Genomic DNA, 25,074 nt, shown 5'->3' with positions numbered 1-25,074 from the left:
CACACCTACTATGTCAAGTACGTACTCAGTGTTTGTTCTACTGTTACTAACTTAGATCTACTCAGTTTTCTTACCTCTTAAAATCAAGATAACATGTTTCCCAGGGTTCCTGAGTAAATTAAATCTTTGTGAAAGTCCATCTATTATCTATGATGTGCTTGCAAAGTATTAACTCATTTGAGGTTAGAGACAGTGAGAAAAGAATTAGTATAGGAGAGAAAATTAAATCTTTTATTCAAATGTGTTAAAGGGTAGTAATGAAGTTAGCGAAACCCACTACAGTAATAGCATAAAAAGGTATCTTTAAAAGAGAAGTAATGGTGCAAATAGTTACCTTATATAGATCATGAATACATACTCTTAATATACTCAAGAAAGTTAAGCAAATAAATGCTTGTAGATTGGGATGAAGTTTCCAATGATACCACAAGATTAGGACTTTAAAAACTGCCGTCTCTCAAACCACTTAGGCAAAGGTGAAGATGATGTACTCGGTAAAGCTGTGTTGTTGACTCCAAGTGACTTGTGAAAATGCAGGCACTGGTATCAAGGGTGCACGTGAGAATGAAAAAGCACAGCAGCATTTCTAAATTAGCATTTCAGTAGGCAGATATGTGAAAATAAAGTATTGTAAGTAGCATAAAAAGTAACTGCGTATTAGTATACTGAGTTAACTGAAATTTACTTTTACTATGCAAGCATCATTGACTATTCTAGTTGTAAAATAATTAGTTCTTGTTTCTGAAAATGATCTTTATAGGATAGGAAAAAATATGCCAAACAGGATGTATCAAAATAAATATTTATTAACATTTGAAGCTTTATGTAGATACACCTTTAAAAGCAAATGTGCAAATGTGAGGAATTACAAAAATCAACCTAAAAGCCGTTTCTCCCAAATAAGTATAAATGAACATTCAAGATTAGTAGGGCCCCTACCAACGGAGTAAAAAGTCTGTCTGAATGAATACAGGTAATTATTTTAAATGACTTTCAAATAGTCTCCTTTATAGTAACAACTCCAAAAAGTACGAAGAGGCCGAAAATATCCAGAACACGGTGTTTCAACCTTACCCTAACTCAGTAGTAGCGGTATACAAATATATTTCCATCTTTTTGTCCAGCCAGCAAATGAGAATCTGCACCTGACCATTTAACAAAAGACCAGTTCTGGTCAGAGACAGGTGGAAGGAGAGCAGTGCAATGACCTAGGAGTAAATCCCAAATGGCAATGGTTCCAGAAGTTAATACTGCTGCTGCAAAATGATCTTTCACGTCACCTTCCAGGAACCTAACAGCAAGCAGAGAAAAGACAATTCAGACCACATATCAAAAAAACAGACAAACAGAAAAAAACATGAAAAAAAACAGGCCCAAACCATGCTCTCAGGAAGAACAAAATTACCTGGAAATAGGAATGCCTGTGTTTGCAATCCAGGACTGCTGGCTATAATCACTAGAGACCCTGACTGTCTCTCTGATGCACCTCTGTATCCCCTGCACACCAGCTCACAGGGGCCTGCCTCCCACTCCTCAAACCAGCTGAGCTCCATCTCACCTAATTGTCTTCGCTCTTGCTCTTCCCTCTCCTTGGCAGCTCTAACCCCAGAGCTTAGCCTGGCTGGGCTTTGGTCATCATTCAGGCCTGTCACCTCCGTAGAAAGGTCATACCTACTCAGAGATCTGAGAGCGCACACACACATACACTCTGCTCCCTCTCTATCGCAGCACCTCTGTTTATCTTCACAGCACTCCTCACTATGGGAGATTCTCCTATTTCCGTGTTTGGTCCCACAAAAATGTAAACATCATAAAACAAATCTGGTTGTCTTTTTAAGACAGGGCTCTGCAGTCAGCTACCGGGGTTTGAATTCTAACAAAGTAAGAGATGTGCAACCCTGGCAAGTCATTCCACTTCATCAGTAAAACAGGGATATGATGATATGAGTACCTACTTCATAGGATTGTTGTGAAGTTTAATGAAACAGTTGATATAAAAAGCTTAGCACAGTACCTAACACACAGGAAGTGCTTAATAAAAATTAATGATTATTCCTTACTGCCATATCACCAGCACCTTGCACAGAGCCTGGTACACAGTCAGCCCTCAGTGAACATTGTGAGTGAACTGAATGATATATTTTATCTCTGGCTCGCATCCAACTTTGTATAGCTGATTCCTAGCCCTTCTTTTGAAAATCCATCAAGTTTTCCTTGACAGTCTCTCCCCAACCCTCCACTGCCAATTAAGGTGCCTTTCTATCCTTTGTGCTCCCCAAAAGTGCAAGCCTCATGGCATTGTGTGCCCTGAAGAGTAGTCACTAGTTGTTTCTTTTTTGAACAGAAAAAGGTTTATTGCAAAGGCCAAGCAAGGAGAACAAGTGGCTTGTGCTCAAAAACTCGAGCTCACTAGGTTTCTCTTCTAACTTCCATGAGATTAGAAATAGTAGTGCTTCCTACAGGATTGGCACCAAATAGGCTTTCAAGATTTACTAAACAAATGGGTTTGAAAAGTGACAAAGGAAATGTCTGACCAGGTAGTTATCTGTATCCTCAATTTCTAGGCCAATGACTATGGTTCTCTCTTTATATCCAAGAAAACAAGTATTATGCAAGCATATATTGCAGATGAGAGTTCTGAGGTTCTTGTTGACCTAAGAGCATTTGCAGAAATGCCACAGCTGGCTAAGTACATAGGGAGAGAGACTTTTAGAACATGCCATGATCTTGCAAGCTTTGCACAAGATCCAAAGAAACATAGAAATATACATTGTAACTATCAAGGTTCCTTACCCTTGTGAGTTACTAAAGCTAAACTTTGTGATCCTGATTTACCAGGTCTATTTTCAAACATTAATAAAGGCAGTATTTATAAATGATACCTTCAGATGTTGCTCGGTTCGCCTAATATCAGCACTACTTCAGAGCTTTACATAGCTCAGAAAACTGTTGGGATGACGGTAACTGTGGCATTGGGAAATAGATCTTCTCATCAGTCAACAGATAAATATTTATCAAAAGATAAGTATCAACTGCCTCCATGACGGAGATTCAGTCAAGATTTCAAAGTAAAGGTGTCTTTGTACATTTAAAACTTCCTTAATTTAGGTTTCATGAAAAGAACATAAATTATAGTAAGTTTTTTGTAGAGAATATTAATTACTTTGTATTTGAAATGTTTTTGGTATGGGAAAAAACAGGGCTTGAAAACACATAAAATACCTATCCAGTGCCATACGAGTGGGGATCATAGGATGTAGGGAATCTGAGGTTTGACTCAGATCTACTAAACTTCATACTTCATCCCACTTCTTTTTTTTTTTTTTTTTTTTTTTTTGCGGTACGTGGGCCTCTCACTGTTGTGGCCTCTCCCGTTGCGGAGCACAGGCTCCGGACACGCAGGCTCAGCGGCCATGGCTCACAGGCCCAACTGCTCCACGGCATGTGGGATCTTCCCGGACTGGGGCACGAACCCGTATCCCCTGCATCGGCAGGCGGACTCTCAACCACTGCGCCACCCGGGAAGCCCCCCATCCCACTTGTTAACGTTCTTTACTATGATCTGTAGTATGTCATGTTTCCATTCATGTCAGTGACACAAAAATATCTGGTTTCTGTATTTGCACAGATGCTTCTTAAAATGTCATACTCATTAAATGGCAATAACACACTTGCCTTCCAGCCTGCCCTTGAGGAAGGCAGTAGAGCATCACGCCCACACTCAGGGTCGTCTTTGGGTTAATCACAATCAGCTGAAACACAGGGCTTCCCAACAACTTGCTCTCTTTGGCACAAGGGTGACTCAGAACAACAAACAGGAGCCCCTGATTTAGGAGAAAAATTAATAACCAAGTGAATCATCAAGAGTATGTGGGGAAAAAAGCACTGGCAGAGACAAAACTAAAGAATTACAGGAACGGTCAACAGGCTCTTAAATTTCCAGGATTTAATCCCTGGCTCACTCTTTTCCAGGCAGAACTGTTGAGGGTATCACTGAGCTGGACTTCTGGCTTCTGCAGCAGAGGGCTCCCCATGACTTTACAGCCAGTCTTTGCAGGCATGACTAGCTGACTTATCAGCTTCCTCCACTTTACAGCCTACTAACATCTCATGCCATCTGTTTGGGAAAATGCTGGCATAAGAAAAAAGGGCATATAAACACACGGAAGGAGTCCTCAGACTAGAAATGTTCATCTGTAAGTTGGTTTTTGAAACTTCAGAAGACATTTTCTCATAAAAACAACCTTTTAAGTGGTGGCTGCATTTTCAGGCCAGTCTGCAATAGCCTGTTTATTTATAGAGTAAAAACGACCAAGAAAAGACACCATCACCTATAGTTGTTTCTGTGGGAGAATGTGGTACAGACCTCTCCTGGCTTTAAAATTACATGTTCTAATAATAACATTATTGTGTGTGAAAATATATGTCACACATACATGTATATACACATATATATGTATGTTGTACGTTGAAAGGAGTTATTTTGGGGGGTAAAATAGGGAAAATTAATTATAGGGCCATCTTAAGATTAATAACATTCATTTCTATCAATAGAATGACTGAATTCTTATAATGAGAATGAATTACCTTTATAATTAAAAAACAACCAAGAGTCAAAAAATGTTGCATGCTATACACTTAACTAGGGGTTGGCAAACCGTGGCCTACAGGTCAAATCTGGCTCAATGCCTATCTTTGCATGGCTCATGAGCTAAGAATGATTTCTGCATTTTGAAATGGTTGGAAAAAAGAGGAAGAACGTTTTGTGCCATATGAAAATTATATGAAATCCAAGTCTCAAAGTTTTATTGTCCAAAAAGTTTTATTGGAACAAAGCCACATGATTTGTTTACGTATTACCTCTGCTGACTTGGGGCTGTAGTGGCAGAGCAGAGTAGCTGCAACAGAGACCATGTGGCCTGCAAAGCTGCAAATATTTACCATCTGGGCACTTTACAGAAAACGTTTGCTGATTTCTGTACTGAACTATTAACTATTATTTCTGGAGGTTGGCTTCATGGAGAAATTTTACTTCCTATCTTATACATTTCTGTGTTAAATGTTTTAAAATCAAATAGATATTAATGTTGTAATAACAAAAATGTAAAATTATTTAAATGCCTAGTAGGTATATTTAAGCATTCCAGAAATAAATTCAACCCTCTTATTTTAAGATGAAAAAAGTTAGCCCCTGGGCTTCCCTGGTGGCGCAGTGGTTGAGAGTCCGCCTGCCGATGCAGGGGACACAGGTTCGTTCCCTGGTCCGGGAAGATCCCACATGCCGCAGAGCGGCTGGGCCCGTGAGCCATGGCCGCTAAGCCTGCGTGTCCAGAGCCTGTGCTCCGCAACAGGAGAGGCCACAGCAGTGAGAGGCCCGCGTACCGCAAAAAAAAAAAAGTTAGCCCCAAGATAATGTGATAGATTATCTAAGATCACACATTTTCTTTGTGGCATACAGGATCTTAGTTCCCTGACCAGGGATTGAACTCATGCCCCCTGCAGTGGAAGCATGGAGTTTCAACCAATGGGCCTCTAGGGAAGTCCCTAAGATCACACAACTTTTGAGTTCATTTCCACAGATGCTGCTAGACTAGGGAAAGATGCATCCTTTGTGTTCAGAGCTTCTGGGTGCTGCTGCTCACAGAGCTGCCACTGCGGCTGGGCCGGTCAGTCTCCACACAGCGCTGAGCTGGCTGCTTCTGCCTCTGCTCATGGATCAACAGTGGATACTCAGGCAGTTATCCCTGACTCCTGGACAAATTACCTTCACCCTGTTCAGATGTCAACACTGGACTGTAAGCCAAGTCTATTAATGCAATGGCTAAGAAGCTGTGTTGAGTTCTATATGAGAATCCTAAAGCCTCAGAGAAAAACATGTCTAGGACCACTTAATCATCCTTCCTAAGGGCATGCATTCACATCATAAATCATTTATGGCAATGTGGTTGGGAGCCAGGTCTGATAATAGGCCTACTATTTCCAGGTACAAATTCACAGCTGGAAATCAAGGTTTGCCCTTAAGTCATACAGCCAGAAATTTTACCCAGTCATATTGTGCCATCACTTATTTTCACTGATAAATTTTAAGAAAGAACAAACACTGCTATCCAATTTTGAAAAAAAAAATAGGCACCAGGAAGGGCCAGGTAATTACTACTTACTAAGTTATTGCTCTCACTCAGTGAGGCCAACAGTAACACACAAAGTGGTCCCAGCAGATCATTACTTACCATTTCAGAATAAGCTTTGTGACAGACTGAAGCTTGGTAGGAATCACCAATGTGCATCTTTTTCAGGAGTTGCCCAGTTTTTAAATTCCTTGGACACAAAAAATAAATAAGTTGTAATAGTCTTCCAGCAAATTGGTTCTGACATAATGTTCTCTTATTTATCACAGAATCCTTTAGGAGGTGACCAAGGGAAAAACTAAGAGACATAGCACCTTAGTTTTGTTTAGCCAACAATTTAGCTAAAAATAAAACTATAGTTTAACTTGGCCAACAGTGTAATTTAATAGTTTAGCTTTAGATCGAATCTGCTATGCCACGAGGGATAAATCTTTTCACATTCCATGAGAAAAGTTTTCCATTATCTCATTTTACTTGTATTGAAGTTAGGCACATGGCATAGCTCTATTATTAGGATTTTATCACTCTTCTTGTTATGCCTATATTTTCCATGGAAGACAATGGTCAGGAAACCAAATTTGGTTAGGGGAGAGACTACACCTAAAATAGACTTAGAATTATGTCTCTATAATATATGTTTATACTAGAGCTAGACCAAGATAATGGAGAGAAAAGATAATGTGGCTAGTCCAAGACGATGGAAAGAAAATGGACTGAGATGGGATAAAAAATGGAAAAAGGAAGACAGGAGAGGGTGAATACAAAGAAGAAAAAAATAAAGTTTGTTGGAACCACTCCTTAGCTTTACTGAGGATTTGTGACACTGATTAACTGTTCTACCATGTGACTCTACTGGTGAGAAACTTTCAATTGGCTCCCCATTAGCCACAAGGTAAAGTCCGAATTCTTTTTCATGGTACTTATAACCCTCGTGAATCCAGCGCTGCAACACTATATTACTCACTGTCCCCTTACTTGAAAGCTTCTCATTGTCTGGACAAAATATTGTGCATATTCCTGGCTCTATATCCTTGTTCAAGCTATCCCTCCCAACGCGCTCCCCATTACTGACTAATTCTCATCCCTGTTATTGACAATGCGCATCTATTCCTTAAGGCCTAGATTATGTCCCATCCCCTCCCAGCTGTATGAGCTCAATTTAGATTCCATCACTCCTCCCGGTCTGCACCAGTCCACAGAAATCTCCTCTCCTCCAATTCCCTATAGTACTATCCATAGGCCTCATTTTTTATTTAATATATACTGTAATAGGGTATAATATATTCATTCAATAAATACTTCTGAAGTTTCTATGCACCAGGTACTATGTATAAAAACTGAAGAAAACTAAATTCTCATGTACTTATGCAAGGTTTTCCTCATATAAAGAACACCAGAATGGTTTATTCCTTACAAAGGTTAGTACAAGTTCTGTATTTAGTAACTGCGTTTTCCCCAAATCCCAAAGCACTTTGTTTAAATCTCTATCACTTTGACCTTATGTAAATTGTAAAGGAATTATATACTTTGAATTGCAAAGCAATCTTATTTCCTTACTAGATTTTAGGGGGCTTGGGACCAAAATTCATATCTGATTCATATCTGCATCTCTCACAGAGAATGGTACATAAGTAGAGACTCAAATACCTAGTAAATAATTGAAAGATGGGTGCTCTGTTAATATAGCTTGATCAAGATTAAATATTTAGACCTTCAGCAATAGTTTCAAAAAGGACCACTGAACCTTGATTATAACATGAATCACTTTAGACATCTAACGTATCAGGTCAATAGGGAAGGTGAACAACTACTATATGTAAATGTAAAGTTATACAGAGCCCGAAAGGTAAATGATAGATTTTGATAGACATCTATGAGTAACTACTCTAAGCAAGGAGCTAAGACAGACACTGAGAATAGATATAAGATACAGTACCTATCTTCAAGCACTTTCACAATACAAGGCAGTATATGCTAAGTTAAAAATAAGGGCAATATGAACTCAGAGAGGAAAACATCAATGAGGGTTGAGGTGCTACAACAGAACTTAAGGCAACCTTAAACTTATAATTTAAACTGATACTTACAGGTTAAGTATAGAGGTCCCTTCCTAGCCTCAAATTCCATTGCGATCCCTTATCTATGAAATGCCAGAGGCCATTATTATTAAAAGGGGGAACTGAAGGATGGAATGAAAAAAGGGAGTGAAGGAATAGGGAACAGGTGGAGAGGAATTTTTGTGAAGCATAAGGGAAATGAAAGCTGCAAAAGCAAAATGGGCCCCCATTGAAGGTTTTATTTTTGGCGGCGGGAGGTAGGAGGACTGCGAGGATGAGTATTTATAAAGTAATAGTATAAAAGATGATCTGGGGGTTTCCCTGGTGGGGCAGTAGTTGAGAGTCCGCCTGCCGATGCAGGGGACGCGGGTTTGTGCCCCGGTCCGGGAAGATCCCACATGCCGCGGAGCGGTTGGGCCCGTGAGCCATGGCTGCTGAGCCTGCGTGTCCAGAGCCTGTGCTCCGCAACGGGAGAGGCCACAACAGTGAGAGGCCCGCGTACCGCAAAAAAACAACAACAACAAAAAAAATGATCTGGAGGTTGAATATTGATTGATGGCAAGGAGACCAATTACTAGATTATATAAATAGTATAGGAGCCAAACAATGAAAGTCCAGACTACAGAAAGAGCAAAAAGAATAGAAAAAACAAGTTTTATTAAGAACACTGTTCTCAAACAAGACCTATGTGTGGAAACCCTGAGGAAAGTGCCTAAAGTGGAAACCTGCTCCTTGAAGACAGCAGGACATCTGAAAACAAAGTCTTCTGGCAGATTAGGTCATGGTCAAATTCCAGAGGCTCCCTGGTGGGGAGGGGACAAAGTTTCTCTCAGGGGTCACGCTTTCCTCGTTTATTCCTAGAGGGTTAGGACTGGAAAATGCAGAACAGGCAGGTAGCAGTGACACTAATATCTTAACTTTCTTTCACCAAGACCCATTCTGGCCCCAAGGGAATAGTTAATGGAGAAGCCTTCTGAGAAAAAAAAAAAAAATCAACCTATTCTCCTACTACAAATTAACCTTACAAGTGCCTGTGGCCGGGTGTGGTTCTCTTCCACGGTCAGGAAAGAGAGGTGGCTGGGGACTCTTCGACTTCAGTTTCCCTACCACAAATGTGTTAATTTGAATCTTGAAATCATGTTTTATACATCTAGTAATTCTGGATAGTATTCTAGACATTATGAATGACACATCACATAAACTCTGCATTCTGTTAGGTTCCTCTGAAAAATACTGATTTTTTTCCCCCTAGTAAACAGTGAAATTGGCTAAACTCAAATTCCAAATGCCGAAAACCCGGTTCAGTTCTTTTTGCTTTACCTGGGCTGCTTCAAGTCTGTCCTACATACATGCAGTTTAAAGGTCAGCCAGATATTTAGGTAGAGAATATAGCCAGAGTTTAGGGCTCCTTCTCTGGTTCTCTACTTTTTGGGACTTTTCTTCCTCGCTTTCTAGCTGCTGTAGTTACCTTGATCTCTATCCTTCAGTCCTTTAAGCCAGCAGTACAGAACATTTTCTATCAGGCTCTTAATAACTGAGTGTGCAGACTGGGGCCTGCCCGCTGAACAGGAGATTCGCCCAGTGACATTTCCTTCTTCTAAGTATTGAACTTCCTCCAGCATATTTCTTTTTTTCTTGCTCTCTAGTGCTTTCAGATAGTTGATTTTTATATTTTGTGCAGAGTTCATAGGTATTTTAAGTAGGAGAATTAGTCTGAGAAAGCTACTCAGCCATTAACTGGAAGCAATATTTTTTTTTTTTTTTTTTTTGTATTTTGGCCGTGTGGCAAGGCACGTGGGATAGTTCCCTGACCAGGGATCAAACCCGGGTCTCTGCAGTGAAAGCGCCAAATCCTAATCACTAGGCCACCAGGGAACTCCCAGCAGTAGATTTTTGTCAACAAAAAAAAATTTCATTTATTTTAAAATTGTCTGCTTGGACTGTCTGAATTAATCTTGTTAAGACAAGTATATAGCATTTGATAGTAAACAAACAAAAACACAATCATATTTACAGAGTCTCTTATTTAATCTTAATAACCCTGTGAAATTAGAGGTAAATCCTTATATTACAGATGAGGAAACTGAGGCCCTCGAGGGAAAGCTTACCAAATAACAATGTTGTTCATTACAGTGGTACCAAGCAGAGCTTCCTGCATCCCTTGAACCTCAGCAAAAGTTAGTATAGTCTCTTCAGGGTGCATCAAAAACTGTTTTTCTTTGCTTCTGCATTAAAAACAGTATTAAAAATCAGCACTTTCTACCAAAGCAGTTTCTAAGCAGCCCTTCTACATATTATTGAACTATGCATAATAAACACTAACCTAATGCCAGAAAAAAAATTTCAGCCAGAAAACACATGTATTCTAAACTTTCTACAATGAACATTTATTACTTTCATATTACCTACCTGGATATATTGCAAGCACCTCAAATTCATCATATCCAAAATTAAACTCACCAGCTCTCTCTTTAAACCTTGTGTTTCTTTCTGCATTGCTATCTCAACTAACCGTTCCACCACCCACCCAAGTGAGCAGCCCAGAAACATGGACTTTATCCTTGTGTCCTTCCTCTCTATTTACTCAATCACCAAGTCCTAATGACTTTATCATCTCATCTCTCTCAAATCCATCTGTTTCTCCCCATCTCCACTAATGCTTTCCTAATTTAAGCAAACAATTATTTATCTCTTGCTTATTTTACTGCAACAGGTCATGGATTAAATAAGACAAACAAGGTCCACGCCCCCCGTTATTAGGAAAGACAAATAAATAATTACAATAGGGCTTCCCTGGTGGCGCAGTGGTTAAGAATCTGCCTGCCAATGAAGGGGATACGGGTTCGAGCCCTGGTCCGGAAGATCCCACATGCCTCGGAGCAACTAAACCCGTGTGCCACAACTACTGAGCCTGCGCTCTAGAGCCCGCGAGCCACAACTACTGAGCCTGTGAGCCACAACTACTGAAGCCCGTGCACCTAGATCCCATGCTCTGCAACAAGAGAAGCCACCGCAATGAGAAGCCCGTGCACCGCAACAAAGGGTAGCCCCCGCTCGCTACCACTAGAGAAAGCCCACGCACAGCAACAAAGACCCAACACAGCTAAAAATAAATAAATAAATTTTTTAAAAATCACAATAAAGTGTAACGAGTGTATAACAGACATAGAGGATGCTATGAGTTCCATTTTTAGCATGTTGAATTTGAGGTAACCACGAGATGTCTAATAAATAGGCATGCAGGTCTAGAGGCTGAGAAAGAGCTCAGAGTTAGAAATATACGTTTGCAAGTAGCCAGCATCCAGATGGTACCTGAAGCAATGGAAACTGAGTTTGTGAAACCAGAAAAGGGTATAGGATCTTGAGGTATTTGTAATACTTAAAGGATACACAGAGATGTCAAGGGAGACTGAAGAACAAACTACACTTGCTGAGCCTCTCTGCTCCACTGCCTTCTTCCCTGCCATGTCTGGCTCCATCCCTCTGAACTGCTGCTATGTTATAGCCCAGTATTGAGGCAGAACCTGCTATACTACACATATAGCAGAGAAAACAAGATGCTACTGATTCAACTTTCTCTGAAACCCCGTGATAAAATCATTCTTGATCTAATAGTTAAAATCAACCAATGCTTTTCTTACCCTCCATCTTCTGCAAACGTCATGATTTCTACTTGTTGATCACAAAGGGTCCCACTGCTACTGACTAGCCTCCTCTTTGTCAGGCCAAGCACAGCTTTTATATTTCCAGAACTCAGGAGCACTTGCTTTTCACTTTTACCATCAGGAGAACAAAGTAGTGCCCTAAACCAAATATAAGGAAAAATGCAGAGAAGTCAGGAGTAAGTCTTTAATATTAAAGAACTAGGTTCAAACCTTAAAAGGAAACTTCAGTTAGGGATGTCATTTATAGTTTTGTTTGTTTGTTTGTTTTTTAACAAATCTCTCTTTAGACTAAATTTAGATTCTTTCAAGACTCAAGACTAGGTTATAACTTGTGCTCCAAACAAGCTGAGGGGCTTCCCTGGTGGCGCAGTGGTTGAGAGTCCGCCTGCCGATGCAGGGGACACGGGTTCGTGCCCCGGTCTGGGAAGATCCCACATGCCGCGGAGCGGCTAGGCCCGTGAGCCATGGCCGCTGGGCCTGCGCGTCTGGAGCCTGTGCTCCGCAACGGGAGAGGCCACAACAGTGAGAGGCCCGCATACCGGAAAAAAAAAAAAAAAAAAAAAAAACAAGCTGAGAAAGATCAAGGGAAAGAAAAGAATACTCCTTGAGAATTACATACCTGATTTCTCTGATTTCCAAATTTCCCAAAGCCACACACACAAGATTACAAACATCAGGCACTAGAACTATCTGTAATACTGGGACCTAAATAAAACAAAACAGTCAAAAATTATATTTGGTTGTTTCATCTTTAATTAATCTAAATTTTCCAAAATTTGTCACATTCCTTTCTAGTGTCATTATACCAGGATAGTTTCCAACATCTGAACAAATGTGAAAACGTTCAGCAAACACCCTCTTTTTATAAGCTTAAATCCAAATAAGCTATGTGCATAATAGTGTTTACTGTGGCATTTATTTAACACAATCTATGCTCTAGCAATGGGAGAATAATTAAATAAATTCTGGCATGTGGATGAATGGAACAATCTGTAGCCATTTAAAGTAAGTTTATTCACTGAATGAATATTTATTGAGCAACACTCTGCAAAGCAGTGCTAGAAGCCGGGGCTATACTGGAGAACAAGGATGAAATCTGCCAAGACAGCAGTAAATCTTAAGCATTCTCACCAAGAAAAAAAAGGAAACTGTGAGGTGATAGATGTGTCGATTAACTTGATTATAGGAATCCTTTCACAGTGTGTATGTATATCAAGTCATCACATGTGTACATCACAAATGTACACTTTAAATATATTACAATTTTATTTGTCAACTATACCTCAATAAAGCTGGAAAAATAAAATTCAAAATAAACAAATAATTAAGTATGAAGAATATGTAGAAACCAGGAAACATGTTTATATGGTAAGAAAAGGCAGGCTTAAAAATTTTAGGCACACTACGATTGCAACCATGTAAGATATGTCTACAAAGGTAGACAAGGACAGAAGAAAGTATATACAGAAAAAAAAGCAGAAATAACATTTTGGTGAGAGGTAAGGAACAGAGGTATCAGCAAGTTTAGAAGTCAGAATAGATATGAAATTCCAAGCTCCTCCAGCAGATCTAGCATAAAAATGCATCTCTGGATAAATATATGATAAAGCAAATAAAGCACAGTGTTAATTGTAGAGACTAGATGCTGGGTATATGGGTGCCCCCTGCACCACTTTTCTGTATGCTTGAATATTTTCATAATAAAATGCTGGGGAAAAACCGCATCTCTCTGCTCTGTCTTGCATAGTCATAGATCCCATATTTTTGGTAAGCTGCACATCTATATTACCATGCAAATGATTGGAAAGATCTCTTTCAGCTATAATATTCTGACTTACCTCTGCGAAGTGCCAGGAATAAATTTTTTCCCACTGCCAAGTATCCAGAGGTTTCCAAAGAGAAACTACGTATTCGCAAGCAGTTATGATACACCGCTCTTTGAAACCAGCTATTTCCCACCACATGGCACTCACATCCACAGAACAGGAACCTGAAGGATTCTAACACAGAATGGCAACAACAGTTATGTTAAAGGGATCCTTGGGGGCTGCTTAATAAAAAGAATAAGTATGAAAAGTAATGGATTACAAGGATTAGATGAAATACCAACTAAATGTAATTAAAATTTTATGCAGGTCAAAAGAAAGAGTTTTGTGGGTCTTACGTAACTACAACAGTTGTCCATACACACTTACAATGATAGATTTAAAAACATGTAGCTCCAGACTGGAAAAGATTCAGATTTAACCACAAAAAAATAGACCATAAGAACTAACTGGAACATTAATTAGCTCCATAAGAACCTTTGGAAATGAAACATTCTGATGAAGCACCCATGGGTTGAAGAGGGAATAAAACTGAAAGAACATATTATTTCTAAACGAACATGCAGAATCTGGTGGCCAAAGCAGTATGCCCCAACCCCCCGAAACAAAAAAACCCACAAAAACCTATAATTATAAAGGTATTTATAAAGTAAGCAAGCAACTCAAGAAGTTAGTAAAAGAACAATGAAATAAGCACAATGATAAACAGAAGGAAGGACTTACTAAGGATAAAAACAGAAAAAAAATGAAATAGGAAATCAAAGAACTCAATTAACAATCAACACAACCAAAACCCAGTTTTTTTTGAAGACCTATAGGATGGACAAACCTCTTAAGTCTGATATAGAAAAAAATACTTTTATATAGAAATGGGGAGTGAGAAGAGAGAGGCTTAACTGCATATACACAGACCAAAAAGCTATAAGAATAATAAATAACTTTTTACCTACAAATTTGAAAATACGAATGAAATGGTTGATTCCTTTAAGAAACTAAGTTATTAAAACTGATTCATGAATAGCTTTGAAACAACATAGGTATCATTATGTGTTTTTTATAGAAAAGGAATCTGGGGCTCAGAGGCTAAATGATTTGTCCCACGTCACACAGCCAGTGATCCGGAGAAATAGTTTATGTGGATTTAAAGCTCTTTCTTCTACACCAGTTGTTCTCAAACTAGAGGCAATTTTGCAACCCTCCCCTGGGGGACAGTTAGCAATATCTGGAGACACTGTTGGTCATCAGTACTGGGAAGGGGGTGTTACTGGTAGATACCAGGGCTGTTGCTAAATACCATACAATGCACAGGCCAGTCCCCTACAAGAAAGAATTATCCAGCCCCAAATGTCAACAGTACTGAGATTGAAAAACGTTGCTCTACACCATCCTACTTCAAGTATAAAAAGTTAACCAGGACAGGGTCTAATCCACTTCTCTGGATTTACCAAAATATCATTAACAGAATACTATAATTCATATTTCTCAGAACCATATATAACACATAGCATATGAAAATTAACCATTCATTATGTCATAACCTAGAACTGCTACCCATTTTCTTACAAATCACCACAAGTGATTCTTCTAGAAATACTATATCATTTGGGTAGGAGAGTCATGAATGACCCCCCCCCCCGTCAAAATACCTGATTTAAAATTTAGATACAGAGAGTTAAGTTGTTCTTGGCAATAGCTTGACATATAAACTTCTTCAGAAGATCTCAAAATATATTCACAGGTAAATATTGTGGAAAACAAAGAATTTAAATCTGTTTTTCTGAATCTATTCTATCAAGTTTTTCTAATGATCAAATTCTTCCGCATTTTCCTATCAATTCATCACATTTTTCACATGTAAGACACAAGACATATTATAAGTTAACAGTCTTCCGACCTTTAACTTTGAAACCAATTGTAGGGTGCCTGGGTTTAAGCTATCACAAGGAGGAACGTCTGCTATTTCAGTCTGTGGAAACAAAAGTCACATAATTAATTTATACTTTATGTATGATATCAGCCTGCATCACTCACTCATCAAACTATTTCCTATGTTTTATTTTCTATGGTAACAGCGGCAAAGTTCCAAATGCAACAGCTTCGTTGATAACAAAGAGAACAGGATCCCTTATATTTAAAAATATATATTTTTTAATTAATCCTAATTTCCCCAGAATGAACTTAATGTTTATAGTGAAGCCATATCACAGAAACATGTTAAAACATTCTCAAACACTGAGGAACTGATGTGTAAGGTGGTCACACTGTCCATATTCACTAAGATACTTCATTTCTTCGGAGAAAATTTCACAAAGGAAGCAGTCTGTACCTGTTCAGTGGAATGTTTCCGTAATTCCTGGCACGTGTTTCCACGGAGTTGATTTTCTTTGTAGGTTGATGACTCGATGGGTAGAGCTGTTGCTTGCGGACCAGAGTCACAGTCACGGGAAGGCTGTCCTTCCCTTCCTGCCACATGCAGGCTGCTATCGAATTTTGGTGGGCTGCTCCAAAATTGTTTATGGTCACTAGCAAGGCTGACTGCGGCTTTTAAGTGAGAAAGCTGGGGTGTAGAGCAAGCTTGTCCAACAACCTCTGCAGACACCTTTTCTCCATGGGCTTGGGAGCCAAAAGCTGGAGTAGAGCCTAAGACGGGGAAAGCGGGTGAGCATAGCTCTGCTGTCGGTCTGTCATTATCATCAGATGCAACAGTATTTACAGGAGTGAAAAGTAAAATGGATGAAGAAAGCCCCTTCTCCTGCAGCTGGCTTTTTTGGTTTGGCATTTTAGGATGTGCCTTTCCTGGCAGGATGATCAGTTCCTCTTTCCCATCCTCCTTCTCTATAGTGATTTGTTTAGGGGTCAGTTGCTCCACAGCAACACAATTTCCCCCTTTAAGATGTCCCTCTCCATATATTTTTGATCCAAAAGGCTCCATCAGCTTTTCTGAGCAAGACTTCAGTTTTTCAAGCTTAAGAGGCCCAAAGTCTTCATCAGGTAGCTGGAAGTCTGTGATTTTGAGAAAAGGCGACAGATGCTTTAAATTTAGCGTTTCACTCTTATGAACTGGAGAACTGAAAGCATCATCATCCAAAGATAAATACACGTAATTACTGTAAGAAAGGGAGTCCTCTTTTTGACAATGACCTTCCTTCTCTAAAACAGAAAGCAACAGAATACCCAACAAGAGACATTAATTCCCAACGAAGAGTGAGATTCTAAACTCCAATATAGTGCAGAGTTCATCACTTTTCCCACCCATGACTCTGAAATCTCAGCGAACAGTTCAAAAATCAGCCATAGGTTAGTGGTTAACTAGCAGCTCCTCCTGTAGGAGCAAAATCAATGTGGTGCTGACAGCACTAGCTAGAAGGGAGATGGGGGTGGAGTCCCAGCTCTGCCACTGATTCCCTGTGTTACCTTGGGCAAGTCAATTCACTTCATTTTCTTTGTCCCTCCTAGGGGAACTGGACTAAGAATCTCTAAAGTCCTTTCTGATCCAGAACTATGATTCCAACAGGCTACCAGAGTACAGTCTACAAAATGCTGGCCCTTCTCACTGAGGAAAACTTAAGTCCCCTTTTCAAACAAAGAGTAATTTACTAGACTTAAAGCGACAGGAATTCTGTATCACTCAAAGTGTAGCTGCATCCAACATCTAATAAACAGATAAGAAAGCTGTGGTTCATGTATACAATTGAATATTATCCAGCCATAAACTGATACAAGCTACAATGTGGGTATATCTCAAAAACCAGCTAAGTAAAAGCGGCCAGACACAAAACGTCACATATTGTATAATTTCATTAATATGAGATACCCCCAAATAAGTAAGTCCACAGAGATAGAATACAGATTGGTGGTTGCCAGGACTGACGAGAGGAAATGGGAAGACACTGCTTAATGGGTATGGGGTTTCCCTTTGGGGTGATGAAAGTGTTTTGGAACTAGATAGCGGTCATGGTGACACAACACTGAGAATGTACTAAACATCACTTAACTGTTCACTTAATTTAAAAAGGTTATTAACTTTATGTTATGTGAAGGTCACCACAAGAAAAAAAAATTTTTTAATGTACCTGCAGGTTACTGAAATCACAGCAGATTATTTCAAAGTATACAAAAGAACATTTCAAGTTTATTATTAGATTGCCCTATATTCCCATTCCTTTGTTTTCTTGTTGGCCTAAAATATGATGATAAGAAAGTCATGATTATTATTTTTAAATTAATTAATGAATCGTAGCTCATAGACCAAAGCCTGTGTCCAGTGGTATAGAGCAGCTGGCTGCCTGCTGTGTAAATAAAATTTTATTGAGATGACCACATTTACATATTGTCTATTGTTACTTGCACACGATACTCATGTAGCTGTGATGGAGCACAAAGACTATACTCCGTATCTGGCCCTTTACAGAAAGTTGCTGAGCTCTCACACAGAACTGGAGTGAATGATCTAGATTTTGTGCTCAGCTTATCAGATATAACTCCTGAGTAAATGAATAAAGAAGTTTAAATTATAACATGTCACTTGATATCCTTCAAAATCTGTGTCCTACAAACCTCAGAGAGACTGTATTAGATATTTTACCCCCAAAAGTGGCTCAGAACAACTTCATTTTGCTAGACAATCATCCCTAAGAGTTTGTCAGGGGACTCTTACTCTGACTCAGATTTGATTTTATTTCAAAAACATTTCCTATATTAGTTACTTCTCCCCATGGATAAAAGATTGTATGGTACCTGAATAAACACTAATTTTAGGTAAATATCCAATATATTTTCCTTCTAAGTGTCAACTTTTTCACCCATATTTGTGAACTCTGGCACCATCCAGCTAGGGTTGAATTCTGACTCTGTCATTTTAAAGACAGAGTACTTTGATCTCCTTGCCTTAGTTTCCTCATCTGTAAAGTGAAGATAAAAATAGATTCTACCTCATGTACAGTTGGTGTGATGATTCAGTGAGTGTATGTACAACATTTAGAAAGTGCCAGGTACATAGTGCTAGCTACCACCACCATCAACCACAACTCAATTTACCTTTACCTCTCTTCTTACCATGAATAATTGCTTTTTCATTCTGATCTCTGTGCAAGGCAACTTCTTCCTTGGACCTATGAACACCTGATGTGCCAGAAGTTGGCAAAAGTAGTTCATGGTGATCTAACAGACGGGTGCATACTGACTTTCTTCTTCCTTCGCGTTTTCTACCAGATGGCTGGGTAACCGCCTTCCCAGAAAAGTCATTTTTAGTGGGGCCAGCGGGAGAGTTGACTTCAGTTAACGAGAGAAGTTTCTGAGGACTTTTTGAACTTGGTTGTTCTGCGTACGTGTCCGACATCTTAATTTCACTTTGGTTAGTTTCTTCATTGGAAACGTTTAACTTTTTAGCAGATTCCTTATTTTTATTTTTAAAGCCCTTTTTTCTGACATCCAAATGACTTTGTATTACAGCCTCCAGGGCTACTTTCCTCTGGCAATCTGACATGCGTCGTGTTGTTCTAACATAATATTCTGCAGGAAATAGAAGGCCTTCAAGCACTGTGCAAGAATGTGTTTGATTTTCTGTAGAAACAGGAGAAATTACTTCTAGGCTAAGACTCTTAGACTGACTTAGAACTTCTTTTTCCAGACGACTTTCATTTCTACCACCAAGAGCATTATTGGGAGATTTAAAAGACATCTCTGTGTGATTTTGTACTTTTAAGTTTTGGTTTTCATTTGCCACTAAGTTATCGTAGGTGAGTTCATTTATAGAACATGAATTACCTGCCTCCAAGTTAGGACTTCTAGGCAGCTGGTCACTTGCACTTATACTTTTGTTTACCTCTGGGTTATCTGTAAAGACAGTCATTTTTTTGTTTTGTGTCTCTAAGTTTACAGGCGAAGCAGGGCTAATGTTTTCTAAACTGTGAGTAGTAAGTTCACAGTTACTTTTAGGAGGCTCATGCTCGAGGTGCTGACCACTGCTCCTGACTGATGGAACATGCAAAGGAAGAGTAGTCACGCTGGGGAAATTATTTCCTCTTAAGAGTGCATCAACATCTCTCTGCAGTTTGGCGTTTGGCAGAATTAATACACTCCCTACATTAGTTCCTGTAACTGGTGCTGGAGAATCGGGAATGTCAGATTTAGGACTTGACGGGTAAGTTCTTATCTCAGTTACAGGTGTCTTAGGATTTTCTCTATTGATTTCTTCCTGTTCCTTTAGTCTTTTTCCAGAGAGTATGAGCGAATCAATATCAAAGAAAGACTCTCTCTCCTGTGAAATAAATGTTCTCTCCTGTTTCTTTCTTCTCCCTAGCAGCTTACTCTGCCTTTTCTTACCATCAGGGCCACTGACCCCGAACGGAAAATGTTCTTGAATATCATCTGATCTTTGTATGTGTGATCCTTCTGCTGGGATTCGTCCAGGGCTAAAGGACTCAGGCTCAAGGTCAAGTGTGATAGGTGTCTTTTCTCCAGTTTCTTTATCGACGTGGGTGTTGATTTGCAACGTGTCACAAGGAGATACTTTATTTTTAGGTTCTGAGGAGAAAAAATTATATAGTTAATATTTTCCTTTTAAAATGACATTAAAACTACCCCATATTTATTTTTAAATATTACATATAAATACTACAAAACATTTATTTAAAAGAGAGTCAATGCTATTTCGTTCAGACAGATCAAAGTTCAAGGTTTTTTTTGTTTGTTTTTTGTTTTTCTTTCTGCGGTACGCGGGCCTCTCACTGTTGTGGCCTCTCCCATTGAGGAGCACAGGCTCCGGACGCGCAGGCTCAGCGGCCATGGCTCACGGGCCCAGCTGCTCCGTGGCATGTGGGATCTTCCCGCACCGGGGCACGAACCCATGTCCCCTGCATCGGCAGGCAGACTCTCAACCACCGCGCCACCAGGGAAGCCCGAAAAGATTTATTGCAATCACCTTTTCTCTTAGTTTTGTCTTCCAGCTTCATTGAAGTACAACTGACAAATAAATATTGTACATATTTAATGTGATGTTTGGTATATGTATATATTGTGAAATGTTGCTACAATCAAGCTAACATATCCATCATTTCATATAGTTACAATTTTTTGTGTGTCATGAGAACACTTAAGGTCAGCTTTCTTAGCAAATTTCAAGTATACAATACAGTATTATTCCTTTTTTCTTTTTCTTGGGCCGTGCAGCACGCAGGATCCTAGTTCCCTGACCAGTGATCAAACCTGTACCTGCTGCAGTGGAAGCGTGGTGTCTTAACCACTGGACCGCCAGGGGAGTCCCTACAAGGGACCACCAGGGAAGCCCCATGTCTTTTTTTGGCTAAAGTAATTTTCATATCACTTTTCTTTTCTTTTTGCCGCACTGCACGGCATCTGGTATCTCAGTTCCCTGACCGGGGATTGAACCCATGCTCCCTGCATTGGAAGCGAGGAGTCTTAACCACTAGACCACCAGAGAAGCCCCTCATACCACTTTTCTACTTCATTAGCTTCCAATTTTATGATTATAAATTACCTGACTTCTAACATAAGAAATGATTATTGTTTTTTATTAAAATGTTCCCAGCCAGACTTTTTTCTTTGTGCATATATAATTTAAAAAAAATCATCTTTCCGGGCTTCCCTGGTGGTGCAGTGGTTGAGAGTCCACCTGCCGATGCAGGGGACATGGGTTCATGCCGTGGAGCAGCTGGGCCCGTGGGCCATGGCCGCTGAGCCTGCGTGTCCAGAGCCTGTGCTCCACAACGGGAGAGGCCACAGCAGCAAGAGGCCCGCGTACCGCAAAAAAAAAAAAAAAAGTCATCTTTCCAATATTTAAGCAATAAATATAATTGCTAAAAGTTAAGAGAGAAAAAGAGCAACTAAATACGCAATCCAACTGAAATACAGTTTACTGCTCACAGAATGGGAGAAAATATTTACAAATCATGTATCTGATAAGGGTCTAATAGCTAGAATACATGAAGAACCCTTACAACTCACCAATAAAAAGACAAATGCCTAATTAAAATATCGGCAAGGACTTGAAGAGATATTTCTCTGAAGAAGATATACAAATGGTCAACAAGCACGCAAAAAGATGTTCAACATCATTAGTACTAGGAAATGCAAATCAAAACCACAATTAGATACCACTTCATATCTACCAGAATGGTTATAATCTTAAAAATAGAAAATTACAAGTATAAGCAAGGATGTGGAGAGACTGGAACCCTTGTGCATTGCAGTGGGAATAAAATGGTACAGCCACTGTAGAAAACAGTTTGGCAGCTCCTCAAAAAAGTTAAACATAGAATTATCGTATGACCTAGAAATTCCACGCCTAGGTACATACCTGAAGGAACTGAAAATATATGTCCACATAAACACTTGTACATGAATGTTCATAGCAGCATAATGGCCAAAATTCATAATAGCCAAAAAGTAGCAACAACCCAAATGTCTATTAACTGACAAATGGATATACAAATTATGGTACATCTATATAATGGAATATTATTCAGCTGCAAAAAGGAATGAAGTACTGATACATGCTTAGATGAATGTATAGATGGATGGATGACAGCTGAAAACTTTATGCTAAGTGAAAGATAGTCACAAAAGGCCACATATTGTATGGTTCCATTTATACGCAATGTCCAGGATAGGAAAACCCACAGGGACAAAAAGTAGGTTAATAGTTGCCCAGGGGTTAACGGTAGGATGGGCACAGGGTTTCTTTTAGGGCAGTGAAAATGTTCTGTAATTAGATAGTGACTAGATTATATAATTTTTTGAATATACAAAGAACCACTGAATTGTACACTTTGAAGACTCTACTGCTACTGCTTATCTTCTGACTGTGAGAAAAAGAACCACAGCCAAGTTTACCTGGGAAATAAATAATAAAGCAGCAAGTATAAGTGAATGGGCTCGCTTTACCTGTGTCGGTTAGCTGCGTTGAAACTTCCTGCTGGAGCGAGGAATCTTGTCCTTCTACTGTTCTCTTAATGGAATTCTTAAACTTCTCAGCTCTCTGGGCACGCTAGAGAAAACAAAAGCAGCTCACGAAACAATTTTACAAAAAAGAAATAAATTTTGGTTAAAAGCTTTATTAAACGAAGAGCTGTTTTTATATTCTTTGTACCACAATACCAATTTGAGAGAATAAGATTCACTTACCTGAAGGCGGGCCAGTGTCTTGCTGTATTCCCTTTTCAAGAATGCTAATTTTTCCTTCAACTGGAAGAAGAAAAACACCAAACAAAACTGAGCAGGTGGAAAGGAGGCATCAGAGAGAAGGGATGCAGTGCCTATCAGACACAAGCATGCGGCGCCCAGCTGGCCCCTCATCTAGAGGCAGTGGAGGAAGCGGCACTGACTCATTCTACTTTCAGTTCTCACAGAACATCAAGCTCTATAACATCTCAGCATCTCTGCATAAGTTGTTCCTATCACCTGGAGCATTTCCTCCCCAACTCACTTTGCTAATTCCTACTGATTTCTCAAGACTCAGCTTAGATTTTTATTTCCCTGGGGTAAACGTCTAGGTCCTTCTCCAAATCCAAGTTAGGCATTCCATCTCTCCTCTGCGCTTGCTTTATCACAGTACTTATTACACATATTGTCTGTTTGCTTCTGTTTCCTCCCATCTCACTGTGAGATCCTTGAAGGTAGCAGGGGCTGTCATCCTCAGACAGTCATTCGACTAATGAATCAGTCATTGGTCCAGGTATCTCCAGCACCTAGAACAATAACTGATACCTACCGTGTGTCAGTTACAGTTCCAGGGGTTAGGTATACAGAGTGGTCAAGACCCCTGCTCCCAGGCAGCTTACACATAGTGAGGGGTACAGATAATAAACAAGGAAACAAATAAACAGGTGAGATGATTTCACATGGTCATCAATACCTAGACAAACAGGGTGATGTGAGAGTGTCTGGGCTACAGAAGAATGGACTACTTTAGAGACAGTGGTGAGGAAGGCATTTCTGAGGACTACCATTTGAGCCCAGACCTGAAGGAGGAAAGAGCTAGCTTTGGGAAGATCATAGGGAAAGCCATTTGTCCAAGATGACACAATTCATAAACTGCATGGTTCACACCTAGACTGCTTCTCACAGCTTCCTACTTATCACCATTCTTATCAACGTCTGGGAATTAGCTTGGTGACTTGTAAATGACCTCTGTCACCCCCACTGCAAGGCAGAATGGGATAAGAGGACTGATGAGTTATTGTGAATGAAGAGTTTCAGCACGATGCTTGGAAGAGCCAGCCCAAGATGCATTCGAGTTAACATTCGCCGGCCCACGTACAAGGTGTCATGTGTAAGGATATTCAGAGCAGCACTGTCGCAGAAAGAAAAGCTGCGAACAACCTAAAAGGCTCTCGACAGAGTAATATGTAAAGAAAAGGCGGCACTTCCACGCTGCAGGATACTATAAAAAACTTTTAAAAATAAGGTAGGTGGGCTTTCCTGGTGGCGCAGTGGTTGAGAGTCCGCCTGCCGATTCAGGGAACGCGGGTTCGTGCCCCAGTCTGGGAGGATCCCACATGCCGCGGGGCGGCTGGGCCCGTGAGCCATGGCCGCTGAGCCTGCGCGTCCGGAGCCTGTGCTCCGCAACGGGAGAGGCCACAGCAGTGAGAGGCCCGCGTACTGCAAAAAAATAAATAAATAATAAGGTAGGTAAACGTGGACTAATGTGGATGTTAAACACGGAGAAGGAAAACGGAAGCTGCAGAACCATCTGGATCATACCATTTACGAACATTCACCTTTCCAAAAAAACGTATTACTTTTTGGTGGTTAAAGAACACAACTGCACCCCTCCACACCCCCACCGCCCGTTCAACACGCGCACGCGCGCGCGCACACACACACAGGTGCACAAAAAGGTCTGAAATCCAGATTCTTAAGAGATTTACTTAAGGGGGTGGGGTGGGAGAAGCCAAGATTGAGAGTGTGCAAGGTGGGCTGGGGAGGGTGTCAAAGCGAACTTTAGCTTTATCTACAGTTTTACACTTTGTACTTTTGCATTTCTGCTGTAAAGAAACTTCGTTCTTCAAACGCCACCACGGGAGCACAGGGCTCTCCCACACTTTCACTTCCTGTGCCCCCTCAGTCCAGGGAAGTGGGTGAGAGGTCACTGCCGCCCTCTGATAGTGGAGGAAACAAAGACAGGCCTCAAATCCTGGGAAAGGGGGTCAAAGTTCTGAGTCAACCCTTCCCGCATCCCCGGCACCTTTTCCTTCTCCTCACAGCTGAGGGGCTTCCCAGGAGGCTCTTCCATCTGGCCGGCGGCCAACAAAAAGAGCATCTGTCGCTGGCCCCGGGCCTGCGGATACGAAGAGCCCGGCTGGCCCTAGGCCCCGAGGCTCCCGGGGAAGGTACGGGGTGCCCGGGATCCACTCAGCCCACGGTCAGCCGGCCCACG

General features: G+C 40.3%; 1 protein-coding gene across 5 annotated transcripts; it reads right to left on the bottom strand.

Annotated features, from left to right (window-relative positions):
• Positions 1-822: 822 nt before the first annotated feature.
• Positions 823-25,053, bottom strand: PALB2 (partner and localizer of BRCA2). Of its 5 annotated transcripts, none has more exons than XM_082858124.1 (13): positions 24,883-25,053; positions 22,821-22,880; positions 22,581-22,683; positions 18,732-20,201; positions 16,003-16,826; positions 15,571-15,642; positions 13,689-13,850; positions 12,470-12,555; positions 11,827-11,988; positions 10,294-10,410; positions 6,231-6,318; positions 3,676-3,824; positions 823-1,291 (listed from the first exon to the last, which is right to left on the bottom strand). In XM_082858124.1, the coding sequence occupies exons 1-13, from the start codon at positions 24,955-24,957 to the stop codon at positions 1,081-1,083; spliced, it is 3,579 nt and encodes a 1,192-aa protein (XP_082714250.1). In that variant the 5' UTR covers positions 24,958-25,053; the 3' UTR covers positions 823-1,080. The 5 variants fall into 5 exon arrangements, with proteins under 5 accessions (XP_082714250.1, XP_082714253.1, XP_082714251.1 ...); XM_082858127.1 differs by having other exon boundaries at positions 16,003-16,679; positions 24,883-25,052; XM_082858125.1 differs by lacking the exon at positions 24,883-25,053 and having other exon boundaries at positions 16,003-16,679; positions 18,714-20,201; positions 22,821-24,169.
• Positions 25,054-25,074: the final 21 nt, after the last annotated feature.

This window comes from Leucopleurus acutus, assembly GCF_964270905.1.
Source record: "Leucopleurus acutus genome assembly, chromosome: 16".
NCBI classification, from domain to species: Eukaryota; Metazoa; Chordata; class Mammalia; order Artiodactyla; family Delphinidae; genus Leucopleurus; species Leucopleurus acutus.
This window is presented reverse-complemented; position numbering and strand designations above follow the sequence as displayed.

Coding starts and splice junctions, on each gene's coding strand:
- PALB2 (XM_082858123.1), bottom strand. CDS start 22,991: ATGAGGGGCCAGCTGGGCGCCGCATGCTTGTGTCTGATAGGCACTGCA. Junction 20,202..22,580: donor AACGCAGCTAACCGACACAG/GTAAAGCGAGCC, acceptor TTTTCTCCTCAG/AACCTAAAAATAAAGTATCT. Junction 11,989..12,469: donor TTGGAAATCAGAGAAATCAG/GTATGTAATTCT, acceptor TATTTGGTTTAG/GGCACTACTTTGTTCTCCTG.